This window comes from Lagopus leucura, unplaced genomic scaffold (genome assembly GCF_019238085.1).
Source record: "Lagopus leucura isolate 7727_CA_CO unplaced genomic scaffold, USGS_WTPT01 Super-Scaffold_100018, whole genome shotgun sequence".
Classification (NCBI taxonomy): Eukaryota; Metazoa; Chordata; class Aves; order Galliformes; family Phasianidae; genus Lagopus; species Lagopus leucura.
In genome coordinates this window covers 6,057,572-6,078,732 of record NW_024962272.1, presented here as the reverse complement: position 1 = coordinate 6,078,732, position 21,161 = coordinate 6,057,572, and the positions used below count along the sequence as shown (strand labels likewise).

The following is a 21,161-nucleotide window of genomic DNA, read 5'->3' as shown; positions in this document are numbered from 1 at the left end:
TGTTTACAATCCGAGAAGAGCTTTTCTGGTAAAGGGATTCTACTACTCAAATTCTTACAGAAGGCTGTTGAAAAGGATGTGGAATTCACGCTGTGCAAGTTTACCGTTATTACGAGCATCTCAGGTTTGATCTGTAAGTATCTTATGTTTCTCTAAAGCTTTTAGGAAATTAAGGTGATAAATTTTAGCACATACATTAGCAAAAATTAGCCCTCTTAGTATGCCCTGATAGAGCTAGACAAAGGCAAAGCCATAATCTTTTAACTGTGTGGATGTCCATTGTATAATCAATGATTATTCAGATGTATAATTAACAAGTATACAGAGAAGTTAGGCTGGTCTTTAGAGAGCCATATATCCTTCAGCAAAATTTAAGGTATACAAGCAAGTATTTCATGCAAATTCCAATCCTTCCATAATTCTTACTGCTCTTTGTTTAAATGTTCAAACAACTGCCTCATGACTGAATACTCTGTTGTGCTGCAGCCTGGTAGAAGTTGTTAGAAAGTACTACTGATGGCACAGATGCAAAGAGAACTTGTAACTCTCCAAGAACTCTTCGATGCTATAGTTCTCTCTCGGGGACCTAACCTTGTTAGTCCATATGCGTCCATGATAAAGAGACTATCAACTGTTATCTGTATTTTCAGAACTAGAGCACAGATAGCCACATGCAATAATAATATAGTTACCCGATATCATCATGGCAGAAACCAAATCAAATTTTCCTACATGAGGTCCATTATCGCTCATTTTTTCACTTACCATTCCTGTACTTGTAACAAATGTATATAAATACACAAGATATGGTAGGTACCACTGTTCAACTGTTGCTTAGAGGGCCCTGTGATGAACCCACAACGAATAGGTCCACTTTGATGTCAAGTGCTTGTACCTGTTGGCAGAAAGTGAGACTGCTTGGAGTTTCCACCTGAAATGTAGGCCTTTTCTGAGTTGAAGTAAAAAAAAAAACCCTCTTTGTGGCATGTACATGATATTTTCTTGTTTGTCTCTTTTCTTAGGATAAAAGAACATTGACAAAGAAAGGCTCTCAGTAATTATGGACTTAGTTTTAATTTGAAACTAGTGAAACTCCAGTGGTGTAATCAAACAGATCAGAATGCAAAAGCAAATGTCAAATAAATGTTATTAAAGGGAACAATTGACTAGGAAATTATTCTCTCCCCAAAATGGCTGATTCTTTGAAACTATGAAAACTCTTCATCCACCAACAGCAAAAAAATGGCTGTTAGTTCCAGAAATGGAAACATGTTAAGAATTTCAGGATTTCCAACAGCTTCCTTATGGCTGGAATTTTTTCATTCAGAGAGAAGCCTTAAAATTTCCTAGGCTTAGTTTACTCTGGTTTTTTTTTTTTTGTTTTTTTTTTTGTTTTTTTTTTTTTTGCCTCCATCAAAATATCTTATAGCTTCTGTCCTGGTAAGGCAGATGACTGTTTGTTTCTTTCAACATCCAAAATTTGCCTGCACTTCTATTTCTTCATTCTCTACAATTTGTTTTGCCAGACTTATTGCTGTATTACTAACCAGGCTTTTCCTTACTTCAGATTGTAAATTTAATGCAAGAGTAGAGATGGTGGAAAACTGCCTTCTCAGAGTGAGAAACAAATTTAATGCAGGAGTGAGTGAGTTGTAAATCTTCTTCTCCTCTCATTACCCCTTTCATTCTTGGCTTGCCTTTAGACATTAGAAAACTCCCTGGTGTGACAAAGCCTTGGAGAGGGGTCTCGATAGATTGGAGCACTGAGCAATGAAAAATAGCATGAAGTTCAATGAAGGAAAATATCAGGTTCTGCACCTGGGGTGGAGCAGTGCCAGACACAGGCACAGACTGGAAGATGAGTGGCTTCAGAACAGCTCAGCAGAGAAGGATCTGGGTGTCAGTGACATCAGGCTCAGCAAGAGCCAGCAGCATGCCCTTGCAGCCAAGAAGGCAAGTCGAATTTTGGGGTGCGTGCAGTACAGCACAGCTAGACAAAATAGGGGATTCTCCTGCTCTGTCTAGAGTTGGTGCAACCTCACCTTGAATACAATTTGTAGTTCTGTGCTCCGCGGTATAAAAATGATGTCAGTGTCCTTGAAAGCATCCAGAGGAAGGCACCAGGGCAGGAAAGCTTGTCCAGTGAGGGGAGCTGAGGGCACTAGAGTTGCTCAGTCCAGAGGAGGCTGAGAAGTAATCTCATATCTCTCTGCAGCCCCCTGAGGAGAGAAAGCAGAAAAAGGTGCTGGGCTTGGCTTTTGGTTACGAATGACATGATGCACAGGACTGGCAAAGTATTGCCACAGGGGAGCTTTAGACTGGACATTTGGAATTTTTTTTTTTTTTTTTTTTTTTTTTTAAACCATGGGGATGGTCAAACACTGGAACAGACTTCCTGGAGAGGTGGTTGATGCCTCATGCATCAGCGTGCAAGTGGCATTTAAATAATGCCTTAATTAATTTTCTTTAACTTCACTCTCTCTCTCTGAAGAGCCTAGGCAGTTGGGGTAGATGACCTGTGTAAGTTGCTTCCAACTGAATTAGTCTAATGACATGGATCAGAGCAAACAGATGTTGGAGATCTGGTTTTATCAGCACTCCTTATGCTTCCTGAGTGCTGGATCTGTTGGTGAAATCATGCTTTTAGAATATGTTTTGCAGAAGCATTCATTTTTACCATGGCACTAAGCTCAGGTCCTGTTAAAAGAGCACAGGAAGTTATTTTTCTCTTAAGTAAGTCCTCTTGTACACCGGTTTAAATCTACTAACTGCAGAGGAATAGCTCCTTATTTCAATAATGTAAAAGGGAGTTACCTGTAAAAGGTATAACTTCAGTTCCTCTATGTCTACAACAGTTTTTAAAGACCTCTCCAGATGCCTCTCCATTAAAATTGCTGTATTTTCTCAAGATCAAAAGAAGTTATTTCTCCATTTTATAAAAAAGAAATGGACCAGTGGAATTATTTTTTCGAAAAGTAGTATTTCTGAAGCTTTGCATAGGGAGATCCCTACCATTAAGTGTAGTTAGATGTGTTCTGGTTTAGAGCTGTGCATCCATCCCACGTAGCAATGGTCATACCGCCTTTGTGACTGGACTCTGACTCCTGGCTTGCAGGAGAGTGCAGCATTTCTTAGGCAGAGTGGCTGCAGAGGCTATGACAACACAGCTTGCTGATCTTCACATCTGAGTGTCCAGGGCAGACTGAACAAAGAGTACTGAAATTGGCTCCCTTAGGCTTGTTCTGACTGTATTTTGTTACTGTCAAAAAGTTAGCGTTGAGGTACTCTTTTGGTGTAGTGTTTGGGAAAGAAAAGCAACACGAAGGGCATGGAACAGAATGATGGGACCAGAATTCAGCAGGCATTGGTTTGGATACAGTTGTCTTTGGCAGCTTTTGCAGTGTGACTTGGTCTTTTTCTGCCTCTGCTTGTAAAAATAAGACAGTGGTAACTCATTTTGGGGTGGGGCTGAGAGGTGAAGTGAGATTTACTGACAAAGAAGCTATGAGCAGAGATACAATAATGTCATGTAATCACAAAATGGCTTGGTTGGGCGGGACCTGAAAGGCAATCAAACTCCAACCCTCACAGTAGGATAATTCATTTCTGTTAGTAATATTAATTCATGAATTCATGTGTAGTGTCTGTTTCTCTGTGATCTCCTCTCTTGCTTTTCCCCCTCTGTCTGCCACATCAGTGCTTATTACCACTGCAGTCATGAATTATGGTTAGTTTACCAAATTGGAAAGGAGTTACTGGGTTTAGGATGAACAAGATGAACAAGATCCTGCATGCTGTGCGTGTAAAAATCTGCACCAGTGTATGTGACCCACATCTTTTTGCTTTGTATGTACCTCCATGTCAGACACCATTTTGTCCTACCACCCCTCTTCTGCCATCTGTCACATAACAACAAAATGTAATGGAATATTGGTGGGAATACTGCTGCCATATCTCCAGTGTCTGCCTCTGGCATCATGAGCCACTGTGGTAGAATAGGAAACATTACTTTTGAAGCAGCCCTTGTAAATTATGAAGTCCAAACTGCTAGAATAGTTATATGCATGAATTTCGTTCCTCTGTAGTGTGAACACGCAAGAAGACAACATAAAATATTACATCTGTACAATTGGCTCTTAACATCAATCTAGAAGGGAAGTTGCCTTCATCTGATACTTGCTTATCACACTTTTAAAGCTTCTGTTTTGTGGTCCGTGATAGCCCTGAAATGCAGTTGTGCAGTGTGGTACTGAGTGGGTAAGTTGTCCTTCTTTTGTCTCTGTCTCTGCCACCCTAGTTAGAGTTCACTCGGCTGGTCTGCATCCTAAACACCTACACAGCTGGTTGGCAACTATCTGTGGTAATAGTATTGACTTTAAACATCCAAGCAGCTTGCTTTATCTGGGGCATTAACATTGCCTACTCAACCTAGTTCATCTTTGTGGCTACAGATTAATTCTGTGAGGGCCAATATGTAAATCGCTTATTTTTTAGTTTATATGAAATACCTTTCTTGCTCTCTGTCTCGTCTCAGACGAATATCAAGTGCATGCCTCTACTTGATGTGTGGTAGTACTATACAATCTAAGATGTGAATGAGATATGTGCTCCATCACTGCTGATTAGGTGCAGTGGGTGTGCAAACACAGGGAAGGACTTCAGTAGATCACACTGTAGAAACTTACAAAACTTGTCATGATGAATTTGTGTAAAGTGTGATATGCAGTGATTGTGTTAATGTCCTGAAATTTGAGAGCTTTCAGGCATGAAGTAAGGATGATATTTTAGTACTTTATGACAGATATAATTACACTATGTCTGCTGTCTTGGTTGAGAGGGGTAAGAAGCTTAGTTCCCAGTTGGAGAACACTGAGATCATTGTATTCGTTCTATGAGAGTTAAACCCATTACCATCCAAATATAGCACCCCTGGACACAGCTATCAACCTGTTTACTATCAAGAGAGTATTCCAGTTTTAAAGAATACTGTTTCCACAAATAATTTATAATAATTATTTGTCTGGTTGGATCTTTCTTTTGCTAATGCCTTGGGTCAGCTGCCAAAAGTAATGCAGCCACAAATGTTTAGTATGTGCTCTCACAATGACAGCTCCAGGAACTCTTGTAACTGAATTTTGGCATCGGTTTCTCTGTTCTTTCCTCCAAGATAGGATGAATGAATTCTGACAAAAAAATAATTATGTAGTCTACAATATTTCCTGCATTTGCACAGATTTTGTTTGAGATAGTTTCTCACTCCAATTTATAGGAGGGAGAGGAGGTTCTTTGATACCCATATACCCAGGGTGAGATTAAGAAACAATAGTTCAAATGTTGGTCCGACAAGTTTATCACAGATCTTAATCAGGGAGATGGGGAAGGGGAGGATGGACACTATTATGAATTAGGGTAATGGGAAAGGGAAGGAGGGTGATAGAAAAGATAGGAAAGAAGCAAGGAGTCTTTGTGGGAAGCAAGAGGGAGATAGTCACCACATGGATCCAGCGTGGTTCATAGTTCAGACTTCAGTAGTGGTGGGTCATCAACTGTTGTTGTTCCATTGAAGATGATGGTGACCATGGCAATGGTGGCAACTTCTCAGTGGTAATACCAACTTATTTATAAGTCCAAAGTGGTCGAGTCAGCTCTCCTTGGAGTAGCAGCTTCTGGATCTGGGAGCTGAAACTCCTTTGTTCTGGGCCTTGCCAGCAGATAAAAGGGAGCAGCGAGGCCATCAGCTTGTATCTTGCCTTCACAGGATACAGTGGTATCCCCCAGTCTCCCATAGCAAACAGGAGTTATTTGGTCACAGGCTAGATATTCTGCCAGTAAACATTCCTGAGCAATCTCTTCCAAAGGCAAGCAGCTCTAAAGAAATGCTTGCAAAAGTAAAATTGTCCACACAGTGATGTTGATTGCCACATGACACCCATCTCTCATCTCCTAGAGTCTTATCACAAAAAATACCTCAGAGAGCAAGTTTTGAGCCAAAAAAACCCTCAAAAAACAACAAAAAACAAAGAAGGATTCATACAGATAGTGACAGTCAAGATCTTTAAAACTTCCTTTCTACTCTAAATATGACAATATGCTTAACAATATATGCTACACATATATGAAAGAGGTAGAAATATATTTAACAAATTATCTCCTACGAATGTTCAAATACTAAAGTATGAGTAAATCAACAAAGCCCTCTAAATTGTATTCATTATTACTAAAATCATATTGATTACTTTTAAAGAAACAGTAAAGCATTTGCTCATCAAGGACATTTGAGATGAGATTGTCAGGAAGATTGTATCAAAGCTTTTTTCTTGGTATCAGATGCAGAAAGTAAGATAACAATGTGAATAAGGGCAGGAGTCGCCATGAGGATTATAGTGAGTTCAGTACAGAAGGTTTCCCTGACCTGGTGTACCAATGGAGAGTCGGCTGAATATGAGCCAGCAATGTGCCCAGGTGGTCAAGAAAGCCAATGGCATCCTGGCTTGTATCAGGAATGGTGTGGTCAGCAGGACTAGGGAAGTCATCCTGCCCCTGTACTCGGCATTGGTGAGGCCTCACCTCAAGTACTGTGTTCAGTTTTGGGCACCTCAGTACAGAAAGGACATTGAGGTGCTGGAGCAGGTCCAAAGAAGGGCTACAAGGCAGGCGAAGGGCTTCGAGAATGTGCTCTATGAGGAGAGACTGAAGGAACTGGGATGTTCAGTCTGGGGAAAAGGAGGCTGAGGGGAGACCTTATTGCTGTCTTCCAATATCGGAAAGGTGCTTACAGTGAGAGCGGGATCGGTCTCTTCTAACTGATGACAGGTAACAGGATGAGGAGAAATTGCCTCAGGTTGCACCAGGGTAAGTTTAGGTTAGGAAACACTTCTTTACAAAAAGGCTGGTTAAGCACTGGAATAGGCTCCCCATGGAGGTGGTTGAGTCACCATCCTTGGATGTGCTTAAAATCCATTTGGATGTGGTGCTCAGGGACATGATTTAGTGAAGGGTTGTTAGGGTAGTATCGTTAGGTCATGGTTGGACACAATGATCTTTAAGGTCTTTTCCAACTTGAGTGATTTTATGATTCTATGATTAAAAAGGATGACCACAGTTAGTGCATGTGGATTTTGAAAGGGACACAACCATCAACATATAATAGCTAACAGTAAAGTTTTGACCTCTTCCACCATATTGGCCTGCTTACTGACATCACTGACAGTTTCCAGTGGTGGCATTCTGATGCAGGTGAATTTGGTGGACCCTGAGTTCTCATCTTTCATTATTTTCCTACTGTTAAGTGCTGAACATCTACGTATGGGTGTGTCTCTTCTTTTAAAGTTTTTACCTGAACTCACATCGAAGACTAATGTACATGCAAATGTGTCAAACCTCTCTTCCTCCACTTACATTCATTTGTAGGTTATCACTGATCCATCTATCCTAACAGATTAACATAGGATGGGTAAATGTATGTGCAGAGAAACAAGTGAAGTCTGGGATTGAGAGTTCAACATTCTATTATGACGGAAAGGAAAAAGCTTGTGAGCTGTTTGGGAATTCAGTTAACCTCCCAAAGGTGTCAGGATGAAGTTTTGGTTTTGTTATGATCACAAGATCTCTAGTACTTACTGTCATTTACTTTTTGTTTTGGAACAGCTCATTGTCTAAAAGCAGAACCTTGTGTATTCCATATACCTTGGCCACAATATGATTTCATTTTTTTCTGACACTACTACCATATGCAATACTTAAATGTGATGCTTTCATACTTTGCAAATGGATACTCCCCTTCATAGACATCTATTTACTGTCCATCCATCTGTAATGCAGTCAGGCCTCTGATTTCATCTCCATTGCTTGGAAGAGATCTGCACAAATAAAGACTCGTGTTCAGTGATTTTCTTTGTTGTTGGCCATCAGTTCTTGCTACAGAACATATCCCATTTCTTTGGTGTATTTTGATATTCCTGTTTTTCTTTGGACAGTATTACAGTTCCCCACAGACAGGAGATTTCTATGATATTGATTCAATCTGATCACTTGTGGAAGCCAGAGAAGGTGCAAGAAGCAGATTATGTGAACAAGGGAGTGCTATAATATGTACTACTTACATGCTGATCTGATCACCAGATTTGATTGCAAAGGAAAATCATATTGTCCTGAACGACAGTTCAGCCATTTATGAGTTCTGTGTTTTCCTCTTAACTAGTAATACCATGGCATTCATGACCTCTGTGGCAGTAGTAATCCCCATAACTGATAAAATTATGATGTCAATAATAGAAATCACCATTCCACCTGTACTTTCAGTCCTCCGTGGTAACCACAGACATTTAAAAATCAGATGTTTCTAAGAAGTTAATCTTGAGAAATTCATGTATTCCACAGTTTTCCTCCTCCATCTCTGCAGAATGCCGTATTTCACCTACAGCTGAGAAAGAACGGTGCTGATTGGGGAGACCCCGGTGAAACTGAAATCAAATACTTTGGTTCTGGTCCTGGGCTTCAGGTTAACTATTAACCATTCTTAGCACAAACAAGATTTTAACATGAGCTGATAAATTCTTTATGTATTGAATCTCAGCTTCTGATTAAATGAACACAACTCCTTTGAAAACATGGGAGTACAAAGTTCATTTTCCTATTTGGGAGTTAAGTTTTGTAGCTCTTGAAGGCTTCAAAATGTATTTTTATCTGATTTCCATTTTGCTTTGACTATCAGAGGTACTCTGAGCCATGCAGATACGACGCACTGTTAACTGCTTGGCTGCATTTTATGAAATGGAAACAAGCAGGATGGGCAGAAGATTTCTGCTTTGTGAGCCAAGAGTGGATGCTGTTTTTATGCACTGCAAGAATCTGTAGAGAAATATGAATTGCTAATCAACATATGATCTGCTGTCCACCAAATCCAACATCCTTAAACGTGGAGGAAACAGCTACACCGGAAAGCTACAAATATCCTGTCTGTGGGACAGAAACATGTGCTAGCCTGTGGCAACAAGTTACACTATGTCCTGTGGAAATAACTTCTTAGTTCCGAATGTTTTGCCTTCCAGACCTTTTTCAGCCAGCTCAGCGCACAGCTCAGTGTGTGATGTAACCAATTATGTTTAATTTATTTCTCTTTATTAAGCTTTTTAAAGTGCAGTTTCTGTCTTTTTGGTCTTTATTTAATCCTTCCTCCAGGCTTGCATATATTTTGTTAAATACCTTTGAAATCTAGATAAATCTGAGATAGATCTTCAGAATTGGTAGGAGAACCAACACGCCTACCACAGGTCATAAGTGATCATTACATTAATGTACTTTCAAGTCTTGGTTTGCTATTTTTTCTTGAGAACACAGAACTTACGTTGATGTTAGTTTTTGCTTAGGAAAACAGTACCTAAAAATGTATTGCAGCAATGGAGCTCTCTTAGATACAGGGAAGTGGGCACTGATCATTGACTTGGGAAAAAAAACACAATTCCTCAAGCCATGCTCTTTCACATGGTTGAGGCCTCACACATAACAAGCAGATTTCTTCCATAACTCTTAGTCAGCCTACAAAACCTATGCCTTTCCTTATCATGTTTGATTACAAATATTGTGCAGTTCAATATGTTAGACCATAATAAAGAATGATTTCAACAGGATCCTTCAGAGAAGAAGAAAAGCCAAAGAAGAAAAAAAATCTTAACACTCAAGACTAGAAGTATTAAAATGTCGGTCTCAATGGCATTTAAAAGACAGGGTGCAGCTTGACAAAAGCGAAACACCAGCAACTGTAAGACAATGTCCCTTTTATTCAGCCACATAACAGTGACTTCAGTACTGGAGAACTGTGTAGTTCTTTAATATATACTTATTATGCCAGCAGGATTAGAAAAGCTTAGCAAACTCCAAGGTCTAGAATTCTTCCACTCATTGTTCTTAAGAGTCTCTGCTATTTACATCAATCTCTGGTAAAATATTTCCAAGAATATATTTCTGAATGTATAATTTAAGCTTTCATTATGTATATCATATAGTGGTAGTGAGTTATCAAAGATTATCATATTCTGCTTGTATTCTGTTAGTGTTACTCTAATATCTGTGGGCATGCGTCACAATTTAATACAAAATAATGGCAGACAAAAGATTCAGATTTGCTTTTCTGCCATGTTATGAAGGATTCATTTCTGGGAAAATTGCTTTTCCTAATAAATAACTCTGTAACATCTCATTTTGATGCTGTTTCATGCTTGAAGTTCAGCAGGGAAAGCAGAAACATATTTAAAAAGTGCATGGACGACTGAGGTATAAAGCCATTTGTATTGCAAGATTATGCTGGTCCCCACTGAAGACAAATTGATTGGCAGCTGTGGTGTCTGCTGGAGATCCTGGCATTTATTCCATCCAGGGCTTTTCAGGAGAACCCCAGCATTTGCATTGCCAGCGGTGTTTGCAAGTGGATAAATGCTGGTTCAGCAAATCTGTTCCCTTTCTACTGCTGAGAGGTCTTCTGAAGGGGCACCTGGGTTACCTACCCTCATCATGCTGATCTGCAGGATCCTTTGTCTTGCCAGTACCAACAGGGGGCAGGATCAGTCCCTCAGGGCACAGGATTCAGTGCTTACAGCACAGCCTGCTTACCATAGGCAGGGAGCTGCACAAAGCCTCTGCTCCAAAATATTTGGAAACCTGGTGTTGCAAGAGCCCTTCCAAGCCCTGTGTATGTGGGTGAGCCATAATTGGATACTATCTGATGATATTAATGAAGTGTCATTAAATCTTGATTTGCAAAATGCTACCACTGGCCATATACACTGTCTGTCTGCATATACAGCGCTAGGAAGGTGGTGAATGAGGTGCTTGAGTGAATTCCATCATAAAAAGCAGACATAAGGGCACTCTGCAAAGTCAAGCTTAAGACTAGTATATTGTGTCACAGACTTTAAGAGAGTAGGCGTAGGAAAATGCACTTATGGGAAGCGGGTGAAACCAGTAGACCTGAAGAAGAAAGTGCAGGCAGATCATTTTCCCTTGGAGGCTGAAGAATAATTCCTAGGAGTTCTGAAAGACCAAAAATATGGCCAGAAAGAGACAGTGCAAATTGTGTTAGGAAGGTTTTTGTCACCAAATGCTTTTCAGAAGGGTCACAAGGATGGAAAGAAGCATTCTAGGTGCAAATGATTTCATGAGAGCAAATGATTATATTCTTCTCTTCACCCTTCTGTTGACTCTCTTATTCACATAGAAGTCTTGTTCTCCTACCCTAACACCTTATGGTGTTATATGTGCTGCACCACAGCTTCTTCTGTTAGAAGTGACCTCTCACCAGAAGCAAGGACTGTCCTGGTGCATTATGATGTTGATCTACTGAAGCTGATGGAAGTACTTTCGCTGTTGCTCACTACAGGCTTTTTTTAAGAAAAGATTTTCTAAAGTACTGAGAGAACAGTAAAAAGCAAGAAGATGATGGAATTGTTCATATCATTATTTTAGTCTTCAGAGCAATTCCATAGGTGTTCAGAAGACTGCTTAGTGCATGCATATCAAAGTACAAACCTTGGAGAGAATTCCACAGGAGATACCTTTATGATACTCTGGCTGATCCTGGGACAAATATACCTCGTTATAGTGGGAGCATATTCAGATCATTATAATTCATATGTCTATTTTTCTGCACTTGTGCCTGTCAGAGCAGTCGTGCCCAAACGTGAGTGAATAGATATTCCCAACATGTAACCCTTTTTTATCACTTATCTACTCAACTAAGCTCAATATGAGTGCAAAGTAGAATAAACTAATGAGAAATGGAACAAAAGAAATGTTAAATATAATTTCCAGTCCAGCACAAAATGAGGTACTTTGCTTATCTCAGATTAATGTGCTCTTTTTTCTTCATCTAGGTGAACTTGTTTTTCTTAGGTTGTTTTTATTGGCTTCACTGTCTTTCGTGGCTGCAGGCTACAGGAGAAAGCAGAAACAATCCATTATTTTTGCTGTCATAAAAAAAAAAAGTAAGACACTAAATTCTATTCTACTTTTTCCCTTGCAGATGTCACCGTTGTCCACATCTACTCACCAAGCCCTTTGAGAAGAGTGAGAAGCCATGTGCACTGTCAGAGTACATGGAGAAATACCCTCTTTATCCCAGCACTCTTCCCAGAGACTCTTTCAAACCAAAAGCAGAATACAAGACGGCAAAGACACCCATGGAAGGCACTTCAGTGACAAAGTATGAGAAGTAGTGAATAAGAGTAAGGATTGTGCATTGGAGCATATGTGTGTGAGAGATGGGTAATTGAGAAAACAAAAATGATTGTCTCCAGGAAAAGGTGAAGACTTACATGCTGGTGTTGTACAAACACCTGTAATTAGCTGTGCTAGTGGAGGCAAGCAGTCATTTTTCTTGCACTTTCCCAAGATTGAGATGTGATCTGACTGGAGAATACATGGAGCACAGTGGTAGAGTCATGATCTTGGAGTTTGTCCACATTGTATTTTGGAAAACAAACATGAATATTGCCTTGGAAACCATGGATCATACTAGAGGAGCATTTTTCTTTTGTTCTGTGTTATGTATGAGACTTTGCATGTGTGACCTGAATGAGTAGTTTTCAACAGGGCATGAACATGGTAAAGCCTGATGATTGGAAAGGGGCTATGGTGTGTACTTCAAGGTTGGCTCTCTGGAGTGGAGGATGACTGGAGGAAGGGTCACATCACTCCCATTTACAAGAAAGGGAGCAAAGAGGACCCCGGAATCTAGGGGCTGGTGGCTAGTAAGGAGGAAACTAGGAGGCCGGTGAGTCTCACCTCTGTGCCTGGGAAGATCATAAAACAGATCCTCCTGGATGACGTGCTTGATCACATGAGCATGTGATCCGAGACCACCAGCACAGCTTCACCATGGGAAGGTCATGCTTGACCAATCTGATGGCCTTCTATGATGGAATGACGGCATCAGTGGACAAGGGAAAGGCGACTGATGTCATTTACCTGGACTTGAGCAAGGCCTTTGACATGGCCCCCCACCACATCCTTATCTCCAAATTGGAGGGATGTGGATTTGATGGGTGGACCACTCGATGGATAAGAAACTGGTTGAAAGGCTGCAGACAGAGGGTGGTCATCAATGGCTCTGTGTCCAGGTAGAGGCTGGTAATGAGCAGCATCCCCCAGGAGTCTGTCCTGGGACCGGTGCTCTTTAACATCTTTATCACACAGAATCACAGAATCACAGAATCACCCGGGTTGGAAGGGACCCCAAGGATCATGTAGTTCCAACCCCCCTGCCTAGCAGGGCCACCAAACATACACATTCAGATCAGGTTGCCCAGGACCCCGTCCAACCTGGTCTTAAACACGTCCAAGGACGGGGCATCCACAACCTCCCTGGGCAGCCCGTTCCAGGGCCTAACCACTCTCCTAGTAAAGAACTTCCCCCTAACATCCAACCTAAATCTTCCCTCCTTCAACTTAAAACCATTTCCCCTAGTCCTGCTGTTATCAGCCCTTCTGAACAGTTTACTCCCCTCCTGGGTGTAGGTTCCCTTCAGGTATTGATAGGCTGCAATGAGGTCACCCCGCAGCCTTCTCTTCTCCAGGCTGAACAAGCCCAACTCCCTCAGCCTGTCCTCATAGGGGAGGTGCTCCAGCCCCCTGATCATCTTAGTCGCCCTCCTCTGGACCCTTTCCAAAATCTCAATGTCTTTCTTGTACTGAGGGCTCCACACCTGGACACAGTACTCCAGATGGGGCCTCACAAGAGCCGAGTAGAGAGGGACTATCAATGACATCGATGATGCAATTGAGAGCACCTCAGCAAGTTTGCTGAGGACACCAAGCTGAGTGGTGCGGTTGACACAGTGGAAGAAAGGAATGCCATTCAGAGGGATCTCAGCAGGCTTGAAAGGTGGGTCCAGGTGGACCTGATGAGGTTCAACACAGCAAAGTGCAAGGTTTTGCACTTGGGCCGGAGGAATCCCAGGCATCCATACAGACTGGAAGGAGCGGTCCTTGAGAGCAGCCCTGCAGAGAAGGACCTGGGGGTCTTGATGGATGAAAAGCTTAACATGAGACAGCAATGTGCTCTTGCAGCTCAGAAAGCAAATGGTATCCTGGGCTCCATCTGAAGAGGGGTGGCCAGGAGGGACAGGGAGGTGATTGTCCCCCTGTCCTCTGCTCTTGTGAGGCCCCATCTGGAGAACTGTGTCCAGGTCTGGAGCCCCCAGTACAAGAAAGACAGGGAGCTGCTGGAGAGGGTCCAGAGGAGGGCCACAAAGATGATCAAGGGTCTGGAGCACCTCCCTTATGAAGACAGGCTGAGGTTGCTGGGCTTGTTCAGCCTTGAGAAGAGAAGGCTGCAGGGTGACCTCATTGCAGCCTTTCAGTACATAAAGGGAGCCTACAAACAAGAGGGGAATCAACTCTTTGGAAGGGTTGACAACTGCAGGACAAGGGGAAATGGTTTTAAGTTGAGGCAGGGAAGATTTAGGTTGGATGTCAGGGGGAAATTCTTTACAGAGAGAGTGGTGAGGTGCTGGAACAGGCTGCCCCATCCTTTTGCCTTCCGAGCTGCAAGAACACATTGCTGGCTCATGTTAAGGTGTTCAAGGCCAGACTGGATGGGGCCCACAGCAGCCTGGTCTAGTATTAAATGGGGAGGTTGGTGGCCCTGCATGTGGCAGGGGGGTTGGAGATGCATGATACTTGAAGTCCCTTTCAATCCTGGCCATTCTGTGATTCTGTGATGCTGTGAGTGCTGGTCTGTTTATGCTTCTCAGCTACACTGCTGCACTGTATTGTTCAGCAGAAATCCCTGCACTTGCACTATGCCCATTTCCCTGAAGGAATGAACTTTCAAGGCCCTTCCTTGCTTCTAATAGGGTGATCTGCTAAGATCTGGCCCAAATTAAAAAACGCATCAAGAAGGAACCCAACCCTTTAACATGAACCTGACAGCTTCACTTTCCCCTAACAAAAGCTTCTGCCTGATCTTATTGGTCACCTTCTTTGTCCTCATGGACACACTCATGAACTATCTCACTCTTGCCTTTGCTGATAGGTGTCACATAGAAGCAACAAGCCTCCCTGATTAAAGCGCAGGAGTTGCAGCCAGTACCATTCATTATGGTGCCTTGGTTGTAGGAATGCTGAGTTATCAGCATGTCAATCTGTCCTCTGTTATCTCCACTGCAATTTCTGTTGTACTGCAATACTCAGAGTGGAAAATTTCTCCCACTGCTAGAGAACCCTTGAACACAATACCTCAACATCTTAGAATAGTTCTTTTATATGATACATGAAAAAAAGCTGACTGCCTGGCTGTGTTGATACTTATCTCCTACAACTCCTCAACAACGGCAACTGTCTTGCTGTTAAACTTGTTACTACCTCCCCATCCTCAGCTGAATTGCTGTACAGTACATTGCCTAAGAAGGCTATTTTTCCCTCTGCCAAGCATACCAGGTAGCCTGCAGTAATTACTGGGTTTTTTAAAAGAGCTTATGTCTTCTTCTATTACTCCAGTGTAGAACAGAGAGAGATTTGTATGAGACTGTTAACCTCACTGGGTGGAGAGAGGAGGGAATCTGACAGATCTGGCCTGCTTTGGACTGTCCAAAGCTGCTTAAGTTCCTTTTTCACAGTCCAGATTTCCAAAACTGAAGAGCTTGCTTTTTTTTCTTTACAGCTTGTATGTTATCCAGATGTTATTAGTCTGTGGTGACAAGGGGAAGTATTAATTTCTGTATGTATCCAGGAGAAGAGCATAATTCTGTCCTTAAACCAAGACTTAATGATGTTATTATTCACAGGAGAGATTATGTAGCTCATGAAGTGTTGCCACAGAAACTTAAAGAACCTGAAAAGCATGTCAAGAGTGATGAGAGCATGGATTTGACCTCTGTTTATAAACAAGACTATAACTCCTACCCTATCTGTCAAGTACCTCCTTGCCTCCCCTGTGAGACAAGAGAAATCTCCACTGCCAAGATGAACACAAAATCCACTTATAAAGGTATGTATTCTTGCAACTTCTCTCAGGACTTCACAAGCAGTTTCATTTTTGAAGAAGGCAGGTTGAAAAACAGTGTGCAGTTCTGTGCAGGTGCACCAACAGATTGGATGTGCTGCAGACTCACAAAAATTTCACGTAGAGATACAAGGTGGGGCTGTCAGCCTCATGTTAGTGACAACATTGGGTATGTGTGAGTTCACCACTTTTCCATGTCTGGCAGGCCTGCAGGCATCTGAGTAGAAACAGGCCCCCTGAACTCCAGAATGTGGATAAATCAGTGTTGCTTTTAGGATATATTGAACATAATGTTGTTTTGCCAGTGGATTAAACACTTTAGATGTGCAGAATTCAGTGGGTTTGAGCAGGTCATGAAGCATGGCATCAATTTTTTTGAGTGCTGCAGAGTTAATATGACATGTATGGGAAGTATGGACTTTCAGACTCCATGCAGATGTCCAAGGCACTCAAGTTCTCCTGGTAAAACAGTGAACTGTGCACCTAACTGTGCCCTCATATTCTCAGTAGCAGCAGCTAGCTGTAGATAGTTAGGCTTTAGGGGGCTTTGCTCCTTCCTCTCCACCAGCATTACTTCTCGTTTGCATGCACTGGAAGAAAGATTTCAGCTATATAGCCACAGTAACAATGTTAGTTTTTGTCAAAAGGAGCCCCCTTTTGCACAGCTTGCAGTTACTCAGTGCTGCTAAGCAGATAGCATTATTGTATTTCTTAAAATATTTTTTACTGTTTCATTTTTCTTGTGCAGTATGGGTATAAAACCTGGTGGCTGGCATTGATATTTATCCCAATATACAGTAACAAATCTTTCTTATAACTCAGAATGATAAAGGAAGTAAAGAAATTGAAGGTATATGAATGCAATCATGCAGTGTTATGATTACCCATCTGCAATGACTGAAAGCCAGACTTAGGTACAGCTGCATGTTTACAATTTCAGGAACTGGAATTTTTACATTAAGTATACAGGAAATACTGTCTATTTAGAATGAATTTCCTTATGAAGACTATGACCCACAGGTGTAAAATACCCACATTTACACAAGTTTGAGCATTTTGTTATGTATAGGCTATGTCACCAGATGGTGTCCATTGGAATAGCCTCAGTGAAGCCAACAAAGAAATGCTGCTTTGCACAAACAGAATCTTTCCTTCTGTATTTAGATACTCTTAACATCTCTGTATCTGGATCATGTGTGTATCTTTGTGTTTTATCAATGTTTAGGTCAATACCTCAACTGCTACTCCAGAGCTCTAATAAAATGTAACAAAGCCACATTTGGTTATAATTTGCAGTATTTTTCAAATCTGCAAATGGAAGTCTTCATCCAAACCACCTGAAAGATCAGGTTTCATACTGAATTAGTTCACTTTTAAAGGCCCAGTTTTATAAAAGAGTAAGTTCTCATTGTGCTGTTCTCTGAATGTTACTAGGTTTTAGGTATTGCCACTCAAGGTGTGAAATTTTGTAGCATGCTATTCCATTAATTATCATAATTCAAAAATTCAAGCAGCATATAAAACATATAAATGTGCTGCTTTGGCATTAAAATAGCTTTCCAACTGTATTATTATTCTCCTTTCCACTACACACACCATGTCCCAAATAAAACTTTGGGTTTAAGATGATGCTATTACATCAGTCTGACAATTCATGTCAGATAACTTTGCATCTTGAGGTTTTGAAATTCTCACACCTGCAGGTGTAGCTTTTTGCATCCATTTGGAGGTGTGTAATCTAATTTTAGCACTATCTTCCTTGCAGTGTGATGTGTGAAACCTTCCAAAAACATATGGTTCATATCCTCTGCTCCTTTCTGTACCCCATAATGTTTTCAAGATTGTGCTACATGGGAAACTATTAATATCTATGGGTTAAGAATTAGACTTACAATAAAACTGTAACATATTTTGAAGGAGTAGTAGCACTATTGTCTTACACTAAATAAAATGAATTCATAATGCCTATGAGGTCTCCAAATGTGTAGGGCTTGTACATTTTTAAAATTGAAGACAGACTCACTTGTTATATTTTGAATATTTTGTAAAAGCTGTGGTTACGTCCAGAATGCACTGGGTATTTTCCATCAAGGATGGGGAAATATAGATAGTTTTTGGTGGTTGTCATCTGAACTGCTATATCTCTGAATGAGCCCTTGCTCAGAGACATGCCCAGTCTCATTAGCTCTCATTTTTTGACACTAGATAGCAGATCCCCTATAATGTTTCATGTCTGTGTACACTCTTGGTTCACCATACTGAAACTTCTCTCTAGAATAATGATGAACTCTGAGCAGAGGCACAAGGTGTGGATCCCACCAGCGGATGATGCCTAGACCTCTCTTATTCCCCTGGTAGAAGCATGAGCACTTGGGGTTCTTTGATGGTGCTGGAACTTGCAGAGCAGAAGGCCTTGGCTGTGGTGCCACTGTCAGCAGGAAATGAGTACCTGTGCTGTTGTATGGGCCCACGTTCTCAGCTGCCTGTACTAGTTAGCTGTTCACGTAAGGACAGTCTATCTCCTGGTTTGGCATCGAATGCTGTCCCACAGAGTCTGGGAGACTTTTCATTGGCTTCAGCAGCGGAAGGATTTTGGACACAGAATGCAGAAAGCTCCCCAGGCTGACAGGCCTCATCTTCCATTCCACCATCTTGCAAAGACCTGTGTGTGACCCACTGTTCTTGCTGGGAGGTGCACAGCTCCTGTGGCTGCTCTTTCCTCTCTTGTTCCAAGGCAGGGCACCTTGATTTAAACCAGAAGGACTTTAAATAGACACCTAATTGGGGCAAAGAAAGGACTTTTTTGGTCAACTTCACATTGTAGTGAACACATCCTTTGTATAATTGTGTTTGTGCAGTACTGTGGCCACTGCTATTCAGAACGAATAACTCTATTTGGATTGGAGAGTTCAAATATCCTGATACCTCATTGCATCATTTACTTTCTAGTACTTTGAAATCCAGACTTCCTTCCTGTGCAGTCAGCTGGAAGCTTATTTGCCTCATGACTCCCAATGTGGTTTGAAAGGAGGGAAAAATGAAAAAAAAAAGGCTTGGGTTTGCTCCAAAACTATTTCATTTCAACTTCCTACCAGTAACCATAATGATCTCCAGGGGAAGTTGCACAGGATTGCTAGGAAGGAAAAAAGATGGTCTTGTGGCTGCAGCACTGTTCTGAGAGCTAGGCAGCTTTGCAATAGATTTCTAATGTGAATGAGTGTAAATCTTTTAAGTCTGACTGCCTCATTTTGCCTGTTGTACTGCTGAGTAAGGAAGATACGAATAACCTTAAAATGCCTCCTAGAAATTCTCTTGGCTATGAATTTAGATAGCAGGATTAGGAGTAGGAGCCATCTCAGTGATATGATAGAATCCTTTAGGTCAGGGCAGTCTTGTTCTGCAAATTCTAGCAGCTTGCTATTAACAAAGAATTGGAGGCTTATATTAGTTCCATCTTGGTTCCTGCTTGTGCTGATGACAGAGAGGAAAGCCAAAAGCAGAATAAATGCCACAGAGCACAAAAGCTTGCTGACACAAGGATACACTGCAAAACTCTAAATTCAGCCAACAGCAGGAAGATCACATCTGTGCAGTTAGGAAAGCAGATCATCCTACGAGAAGGTATAAAGAGGAAAGGCAGCCCTGCAACTTGGTCTTTAGAGTGGAATGGCAGACATTCAATTTTCCTTGTCCTACTAATACTAAGGAGACATCTGTATGGCCTCCTGGAGACAAAGGCATACTCTGCCTGTTCTCTAAACTAGCCACAGTATAAATGCAGAAGGAGTCTGGAGTTCTTGCCATGATACTTCCATATTAATGATTTCCGGTTGACTGAGAATGAGGACAGCATTCAGTTACCTGAAGAAAACATCTCTAAAAGACTTAGAACATTATTTAAATTTTCCAGTTTTGCATTTCACCATTTCTGTAGGCAAGCGTTGGGTACAGAATTATTTTCATGACAGTTGATGTCTTTTCTTTGTAGATACTTTTAGAAACTTCTTAGATACTTGTAGAAATTTTCTAAAGAGGCTCTTTCAGTGGGTTTCTGACATGATTTGTCAACTTTTACGACTCCAACAAATATTTACTACAGTAGAAAGTGTAAAAAACCTATAATGTTCTGAATGCCTAAACTTGTCAAAGAACTTCAGATGAATGTTTAGATTTCTCCTATGTTTCAGATGACTATATGCTGTGGGATGAACCAAAGACAGAGCTGATCAGACCAGATCATGGGTACCACCCATCAGAAGCAAAATTTGACCACAGAACTGTTGTTCAAGATGAGTATTTCTTCAGGGGACCTGTTGCAACTCAAAGCTTCAAACCTCTGAATTTGATTCAGAAGAGCAAGGCTCCCTTTGAGAATATGACAGATTATACAGCAAATTATGTGCTACATCCTCTGGAGAAACGTTACATCCATCAATATGAGAAATATAAGCCCAGTGAGGTTCCATTTAATGGCCTCACTACTAACAAAATTTCTTACAAGGGGCTGGCTGGTACACCAGCCAAATTGGCAAAACCATACCAGCCAAAGTTATTCCATGATCCATTTTTCTCTTCAACTGAGTTTCAGGAAAAATACAAACCCTGGCCACAGCCTCCTATATTTACCAAAAAACCTGCTGAATATGTTCCTCCTATGGAGAAAATGGACCTTCATACCACTACCCAGTTACACTTCAGGCATCTAAATGGCAAGCCAGCCAAGATGTGTCTACCATTGGCCCAGCATAATATAAGTACAGAACCATTTAACAGCTCTTCAACAACGAAGGAAGATTATAAGCCCTGGATGTGCAAGAGAGTAAAGCCTATCACTCATGCTCCTGAGCTGACTTTCCCAGCCAAACCAATGGATTTCTTGACTACCTTTCGGACTCATTATCTGCCTCAACCACTCATGCTTACAAAAAGCTATAAACCTCCCTGGCCAGGCCCTAGGCCTCACATTCCACTAAATGCAAAAACCATCTATGCTACCAGCTACACACCAAAGGGTATTGTTAGATGTTTAGCCTCTTACAAAAACCCGCCTGGATATATCTTTGAGGGAACCAATGCTGATGGTCACAAATTCTATGTCCCTGCTTCTGAAGAAGAATGTCTACAAGGTTGCCACTGAAAGAGAGAGTGGAAATAGTTTTCTGGG

The 21,161-nt window shown here is 41.3% G+C and overlaps 1 protein-coding gene across 1 annotated transcript; it reads left to right on the top strand.

Moving 5' to 3' along the window:
* The first annotated feature begins 1,782 nt into the window (after positions 1 to 1,782).
* Positions 1,783 to 21,134, top strand: SAXO1 (stabilizer of axonemal microtubules 1). The gene is made up of 4 exons (XM_042877316.1): positions 1,783 to 1,970; positions 12,017 to 12,196; positions 15,780 to 15,982; positions 20,185 to 21,134. Exons 1-4 carry the CDS (start codon positions 1,783 to 1,785, stop codon positions 21,132 to 21,134), a joined length of 1,521 nt encoding a protein of 506 aa, XP_042733250.1.
* The last annotated feature ends 27 nt before the right edge of the window (positions 21,135 to 21,161 follow it).